Source organism: Nicotiana tabacum, chromosome 9 (assembly GCF_000715075.1).
Source record: "Nicotiana tabacum cultivar K326 chromosome 9, ASM71507v2, whole genome shotgun sequence".
Lineage (NCBI taxonomy): Eukaryota > Viridiplantae > Streptophyta > Magnoliopsida > Solanales > Solanaceae > Nicotiana > Nicotiana tabacum.
The window spans coordinates 34,934,162-34,942,699 of NC_134088.1; the positions used below are offsets into that span (position 1 = coordinate 34,934,162).

Below are 8,538 nucleotides of genomic sequence, written 5' to 3' on the forward strand. Positions count from 1 at the left end.
CCAGCCTATCGTTAACACCACCCTGCATCTTATCAATTAAAACTGTATCATCAGCAACATATAACATGGCACCTCACCTTGATTGTGTCTCGTCAATGCGTCTAACGGCAAGGAATATAGGAATGGACTAAGAGTTGATCCCTGGTGCAACCCCTTCATAACCATAAAGTGTTCTGAGTCTCCTCTCGCTGCCCTAACCCGAGTCTTAGCTTCATCATACATATACTTAATCACCCTAATGTAGGCTACTGGGAGCCCTTTAGACTCCAAGCATCGCCAGAGCACCTCTCTCGGGACTTTGCCATATGTTTTCTCTAGGTCAATGAACACCATGTGCAAGTCCTTATTCATCTCCTTATACCACTCCACCAATCTCCTCACAATGTGAATGGCTTCCATAGTCGAACGCCCGACATGACACCTAACTGGTTCTTAGAAATGGACACACTGGTCCTCACCCTTACTTCAACCACCCTCTCCCAAACTTTCATAGTATGGCTTAGCAGCTTAATCCCCCTATAATTATTGCAACTTTGGATATCGCCCTTATTTTTATACAGAGGAATCATCGTACTCCACCTCCATTCATCAAGCATCCTCTTCGTCCTAATAATGATGTTGAACAGCCTAGTGAGCCACTCCAAATCTGCCCTACCCACATTCTTCCAAAATTCCACAGGTATTTCATCTAGCTCGGTAGCTCTACCCCTGTGCATCTTACTCAAAGAACTCTCGACCTCCTCTACTCTTATACGCCTACAATACCCGAAATCCCTACATATCTCGGAGTGCTCCAAGTCGCCCAGCACAATGTCCCTATCACCCTCTTCGTTCAGGAGTTTATGGAAATATGTCTGCCATCTTCGTCTAATCTGAGCATGTTCCATCAAAACTCTACCTTCCTCATCTTTGATACACTTAACTTGATCCAGGTCACGGTCCTTCCTCTCGCTTACATTTTCTAGCCTATATAACTTCTTTTCTCCGCCTTTGGCCCCAAGCTCTTCATACAAACACCCAAACGCCGCAGTCTTAGCTGCAGTAATCGCTAACTTTGCCTCCTTCTTACCCCTCATATACCCCTCCATGTTCATCCTCTTCGCCTCCTCATCCATGCTCTCTATAAGCGTCGAGTACGCCGCTTGCTTGGCTTCCACTTTCTCTTGTACCTCCTCACTCCACCACCAGTCACCTTTGTGGCTGCCAGAGAAACCCTTCGAGACCCCTAACACTTCTCTCGCAGCTTCTCTAATACATTCCGTTGTCGTGGTCCACATACTGCTCGCGTCCCCACTGCTCCTCCATGATCCCAGAGCCAACAATCCCCCCCCAACTCCTGCGCTTTGCACTAGTCAAAGCTCCCCATCTGATCCTGGGTTAACCATACACGGGCCTTTTCCTCCTCTTCCTCACGATCTCTAAGTCAATCACCAATAATCTATGCTGAGTCATGAGATTCTTGCTTGGTATAACCTTGCAATCCATGCACAAACTCCTATCGCACTTCCAGAGGAGTAGATAATCAATTTAAGTTTTGGCCAACGAACTCCAAAATGTAACCAAGTACTCCTCCCTTTTCGGAAAACACGAGTTGGAAATCTCTAAATCAAAGGCTTTAGCACAGTCCAACAACAAAGTACCTCTTTTGTTCCTAACTCCAAAGCCAAAGCCCCCATGCACGTCGTCATACCCCCCAGATATCGCCCTAATTTGACCATTAAAGTCCCCTCTTATAATAACTTCTCGGTGAGTGTAATGCCACGTACCAACCCGTCAAATTCTTCCCAGAAGCACCTCTTAATCTCCTCATCCAAACCAACTTAAGGCGCGTAAGCACTAGTAAGATTTAAAGTAGACCCTCCCACAACCAGCTTAATAGCAATCAGCCTGTCGATCAACCTCCTAACTTCTACCACTAGCTCCTTAAGATCCTTATCAGCCAAGATACCTACCCCATTCTTACCTCTCTCGCATCCTGATACCCATAAATTAAACCCATCAGTATCTCGAGCCTTCGAACCTACCCATCTAAATCTCCTGGACACAAGCTAAGTTGATCTTCTTCTTCTGGAGGATCTTCGCTAACTCTATAGACTTCCCCGTCAAAGTTCCTATGTTCCACGACCCCATTCTCAGTCTAGAAACTCCCTTTCCCCCTCCCCCCCACCCCTCCACCCGAGATCATGATCTTATTCCACCATCACTTACCCCAGCCTCTATAATTTACGTAAAATTACGGTAGAGTTGTCGCTAAAAGGACAAATGATTAAACTAAAGAAGGCAGGTCTAACACTTACAACTCTAACCACTAGAAATGTTTACAGATAAGACAAACACACAAGCAAGAATTAAACTAGTGATAACAGTAGATATCTAAAAGAAGGCCAACAGACCAACTACTAAGAAATCAAATTACAGTCTATAAATCCCTAAACAGTTACTAGCAAGAAAAATATCCAGACAGATGCACTAAATAATTGTAGTCAATCAAGAATTAGGCTTAAACTAATGCAAACTAATTGGATACTAACAAGGGAAGACATAGATATTAAATGAATAACAACAGGTACCAACTCCCGATTAGTGCGAAACTTGGGTGAATCATCGTAAATGTCAAGGTCACACTGCCGTAGTAACCTTAGTCAATATCCTGCTGACTCCAACCAATTTTGACGTTCGACGCACGCTCTGATCCAGTAATGAATACGTGCAAAAATAGAAGGGGAGAACCAAAGGGGGGAAAAGGGGAGGAAGAATAGAGGTATGCCAAGAAAAACCCAAATAGCAATTTTGGGAAAAATAGATTTTGCAAATAACTTTCTGGATACGACGTGTTACTGTAGTTTGAAAACCTACTCCGATTCATCTTTTGTTTCCATAAAACTATTTTAGGTAAACTTTTGAAAACTAAAATCGATTTAGGACAAAGGGGGGTGCAGTCAAATAATGGAAAAGGCTTTGTGGTTAAAAATTGGAGCCAAAAGAAAATGAAATTAAAGAAAAACGTAGTGTCAACGACGGAGAATAGGTTTTCCGAGAAGAATATTTCGGTAAGGAAAAGGAAGAGATGAAGGGAAACCCTACTAAATGGGAGATAACCAAATCAAACAAATCTCCCAAATCCAAGAACACCAAGAAACTAATTTGTGACTAATAACAAACCCAGTCGATAAAATTGAAGATAACCAATAAAATCAATACCCCTTTCTCATATACCTTCCCAATCAGGAACCCACCAATAATGCTACGAAATAATTATGCAAAGGTAGACAGAAAGTGGTATTTGTTTTTCCCTTTTTTCCCTTCACTTTCCGATCACCACCAAATATTCTAGCATGATTTTCTCCCTTTCAGTAAAACCCCACAAATCTAATAAGCAGAATAGTTACCCAAAATCTAAAGTACAAATTTTAGTTCCACTAAACTTAAATAAAATACAAACCCAAGAAATCTTAAATATAGATAATATGGAAGGGGCTTGCAAAAATCTTGAATGCAAATAATATGGAAGACCGAAGTAACAATGAAGTAAAATATTATAGAGTATGTATATGGGTGTATATAGTTAATTTGGATTATTAAAGCACTCAAAATAACTTGAAGGAGTAATTAAAAAATATTTTATAATTTAGGAAACTGCCAGAAATCAAATTTAAAAGCTTTAAAAATTATAAAAATCACTTATATGACCTCTATAAATTGGGTAATAATACAAAATAATATTCTGAAAGTATATCGAATACTTTGTAAAGTATGAGGAAAAAATTAATTATCAACAACGGTCTAGATGAACCTCCCCTGAACATCATCTTTCCACCACTACCACCACTAAAAGAACCGCCAAAGTTGCCCATGGATAGGGTCTTCTTGTTGCCATCTCGCTCCATTTTGTTCTTCAATTTTTGAGTCTTCGTGGCTTGAGATAATACCACCATCTTCCCATAGTTCATGTCAGAATTCAAGGCGGCTGTAGCGGCCTCGTTGATAACCAAAGGGCTAAGGCCCTACACAAACCTGCTAATCCTAGCCTCCATAATGGACAACATGTAAATACCATGCTTGGAAAGATCCGCAAATCTCATATGGTAGTCCTAGACACTCATACTACCTTGCTTCAAATTCTCAAACTCGGCAGCATGGGCTTCCCTAGTCTCGGGAGGCAATAAATGATCCATGAAAGCATCCGCAAACTCATTCCACTTCGCCGGAGGGCTCCCCTCCTCACGGGACTCGTCCCACAATTCAAACCTGGAATACGCCACTTCTTTCAGGCGATAAAAGGCCAATTCCACTGCTTCTATCTTAGTCACTCATAACAAGGAGAGTCTTGTACATCTCATCAATAAATACATGGGGGTCCTCCTCGGGCTTAGTACCCGTGAAGACTAGAGGATCTAACTGAAGGAATCAGTTCACCCTGGAACTAGCAGAATCCCCTTGTTGGCTAGAGGAAGTAGGTATGGAATTCAGGCTCTGGACCTGGGAAGCTACTATCTGAGTCAACATCTGTATGGCTCCCCTAACGTTCCCATCAGAAGCACTAGAACTGGAGGTTAAGGCTAGAGGTGGAACTGGAATGACAGTTGGAGGAGGAATTAGTATATTCTCAGCATGTGTAGTAGAATCAGGAGTTGTTGTGGTTTAGGGAATGTCTTCACCCTTCGGGTGCTCACCCGTAACATCATGTATAGTTTCAACTGCCACTCTTGGGGTGACATTCGCCCTTTGGCCACTCCTCGCCTTCTTCTTAGGCGTATTGCACTGAGAATTTAGAACAACACACGAGTTGAAAATTGACAGTCTTATAATCAGCTCTATCGCATGATCTAGAATACCAAAGAAGAGTGACATTCCTAAATGCCCAAGTAGCCTCTGAATTATAGATGTGGTCGACAACACACCGATAAGGACTCTACTAGACACGGCTCCGAGACATCCTAGTATCCTTTTAAACCTTAGGCTCTGATACCAAGCTTGCCATGCCCCAACCTTGTGGAGTGTGACTGACGCTCAACCGAGATATCCCAATCAAGCAAGCCTACTTGATGCCCACAACCCTACTTGCCCGTGCGTTATTTGAGAATAAATGACATGAGAAAAATTAGTGAGAGGATAAAGGATACGACATTGTATTTCATTAATTAAAGGAGCATCATTGATAGTTACAAATATTACAAGTTCACATTTAGAAGTGGAAACATCCAACAATTACAACAACATATTTTATTTGTTTCTTCCGATACCAAACATATGCCACAACATGTCTACAGAGCCTCTAAATAAATTAGAAAAGTAGCATAAAATTGTCTGATATTTAGCTTTAAGTATATATATTAATATGTATATCACCTCATATTTTACTCGTGTTTTGTGGATTTTGGATGTAAAGTGTATTGATTTATGTTAATTTGTGGTGTTTTTATATGTAGGAATCATCCAGAGGCAATATGGGGCGAAATGTGCGAGATTAGAGCCAAAACGGAGGAAAATTGAGAAATGTTGAATTCCAGCGCCACAGGCAGCGGTGCCCCGCGCCACCTGGGGTGTCACTTACAAAATGCTCAATTTGCCAGGGCCAGCGCCCCATGCCGCTTCCCTGGGCACTGGTGACGGGAATTTCTCCAACTTTGCCCGGGACAAGGTTATTTGAACCCAAGATCCCCCCCCCCCAAACTTGTATAAAAGCAAGTCTAAACCTAATTTGGAGAATATATCTAACATACTTTGAAGGAGAATTCACATGAAGGAACATACACCACGCTTGGAGGAGGCTTCTAACTAGTTTTTCTTCTCTTCTCTTCTTTTAGTTTCAAAGTTTATTAGTTCTAGAGTTTTGGGTGCTACATGAACGTTGTAGTTTGAAGCTTGAATTGTTCTTATTATTTTATCATATTGATTTTATTTATTCAATCTTGCGCTTAATTATTTGATTGCTTGATCACCAATTGAATACTATCTATAAATCTAGGATTGAACTCTGGAGAGGAAATTTTAGATTGCATATAAGATTGAATAGAGCAAGATCTTGAATTCGAGCATCAGGAACAAATTTGCGGCTAGGATATGGATATACCTAATCGCCTTGTTTGGTTACTATGCGGGAATTATTAATGCTTTCTTGTTAATCCTTAGGAATATTGGCGTTAGGTTAGCTTGAGTAGGAGAGTAGTACTTCGGGAGAAGGCTACGAGCGATATTAACCCTATCAATCAATAAACCAGATAAATTAATTAGAAGATTTAAGTGAAAAACTCAACAAGATTGTTAGCTAACCCATAGCTCTGGAGTATTTTCTCCCATTAAATTCGTCTCAAAGATTGCCAACTTATTCCCTTTAATTTCTTAGTTTACTACTCTAGATTAGATTTAGTTGAATAATCATAGCTTAGGAATCGCTTGACTAGATTAATTATTTGGGTTTAATTTAATTAATATTTGATCACAAGTCCATGTGGGTACGATATCTAGACTTACAATCCTATATTACTTGTTGACCATGTATATTTGCTTGTGCGTTTGGAAGCAATAAGTTTTTGGCGCCGTTGCCGGGGACTTTGAAATTGACTATTTTACTAGATTAGACTTTTACGTTTTATCTATTCAAGTTTTTTATTTTAGCTTTGTTTAATATTTTATTATCTTTGTTGACATGGCATCTTGGAATGAGAATTGGTCGAATATTGGTTATTCTTATTATGGTGATCCCTGTCCATATTGTGGAGGACCACACTTGTGGCAAAATTGAGAATCTCAATTTTATGAGTGGAATTTTTGTAATGTGTGTGGTTGTCAAGGTGGCCATTGGGATGATTGTCCTAATTCTTATTATCCTTCTCAGAGCTCTTATTATGATGTTTCTAATAATGTTTATGAGTTTGATAGGAGTAATGAAGTGGAGGATGAGGAATGTGTTGCCCGTATTATGGACATGATGAGGCAAGTAGTCGAGCAACAAGAGGAAAACCAAAAGGCTATACAAAGAATTAGTGCAGCAATCATGAGAATGAAGGTTGAGGCGGAAGAAGCGGCTAAAGAGAGCGAGTTCCCACAAGAAGATAATTTTGAAGAAGCAGACATAGTGAGCCAATATTGGCTAGAGGAACAAGCTCAACTGATAAATATTTCATGAGTTTCTCCATGATGGTTTTTATAATATGGAAGAACAGCTGATATAAGCAAGAACTGATATAAAACAAAAGATCGGCCAATTTGGCAGCTCTATTCGTGACTTGGATGCATATTTGAGTGCAAAGGTTGATGCGTGTAACGCCCAACAATTTAGGGATGAGTTGTGCGAAGCTGGAAAAAACCTTCTAGGCCAAATTGAGGAGCTAAAGCGAGAATACCAATCATTAGACCATGTTATTATTAGTGATGCCAATGTTGACAAACGGTGCAAAAGTGAGGATGTTAAACGTGAAGCGATTTTAGAGTTGGAGCGTATTGGACCTTATTCTAACTACTTTTCAATATTGTGTTTGGTTGGTGACACGAGAATTGAACCATTCAAGCTTATGGAGGAATCAATGGATGGGGAACAAAGTGCATATATTCTGAAATTTGCAATTCCAAGTAGACAAAATGGCATAACTCACTCAAAGGCCAAGAAGTGCAAGATGTGATATCTTAATACACCCCATGTTTTCGTATATAAGAGTACCTCGTAAGCCAATTGATGTAAGCTAAGAAATGAGATCATCTTTGAAAGTATATAAATTAAGTTAATCATAATACCATGGAGGTTACAAAAATTTAAGATCATGAATAACAAGTACCAAGAGAGTTAGAAGGCTTAGAAGCTAAACGAATTGAAGAAAATAAGTCTCCTCAATAGCCGACCAGTTGGAAATGTTATAACATGTATTTTTGGGGTGAGACTAGGGTGATTAACATGATAATAAGGTTATTCTATGAGTTATTTTAGTCATATCATAGTCGTGTGTTAGGTTTTGAAGTCAAGCGAGTTGTGGAGCAAAAGTTTGCAAAGGTCATCACAAGTTACATTCATAAATATGCTGAAAATTAGGTCAAATGTCACTGCATTTTTCTCTAACTATACTTAGATTACGGTGTAATACACCCACAAAATTGAAAATGTATGAGTCTTTTATCTAACGCATTAAACCGTTTGTCAATACGACATCGGAGTAGAGTAATATTTGCAGTTTTGCGAGACTTCAAAGACTGCATAGGTGAAAGGTAGGTGTGTTACTGAAAAAATTTTAGCAATACATTTCTTGTGTTATATGAGGTCTTTTTGGGACATATTATAAAACCAAATTGAAGGTCTTGGAATTTAGTTTCTAATGCTCTTAACCGTTCGTTCATACGACATCCGGATAAAAATATATAAGCGTCGGAGGAAGGGACAACGCTAGGGTGCCAAGCTAGCACCTCTTTGACTTTTCAAAAGTTGATATATATAGGTTTTATATCATCTTTCTCTTCATTTTTCATAGAACACGATCAAAGAACAGCCATAAAACTTACCCTTAAGCTCTATACAAGGGTTACAAAGAAGATTAACATCCCGAGTAC

General features: G+C 39.6%; 1 protein-coding gene across 1 annotated transcript; it reads right to left on the reverse strand.

Moving 5' to 3' along the window:
- Positions 1-377: 377 nt before the first annotated feature.
- LOC107777029 (uncharacterized) lies at positions 378-1,277 on the reverse strand. The gene has a single exon (XM_016596991.1). The coding sequence runs from the start codon at positions 1,275-1,277 to the stop codon at positions 378-380; it is 900 nt and encodes a 299-aa protein (XP_016452477.1).
- Positions 1,278-8,538: the final 7,261 nt, after the last annotated feature.

Bases quoted from the DNA above. Each gene is read 5' to 3' on its own strand.
- LOC107777029 (XM_016596991.1), bottom strand. From the start codon at position 1,277: ATGTGGACCACGACAACGGAATGTATTAGAGAAGCTGCGAGAGAAGTG.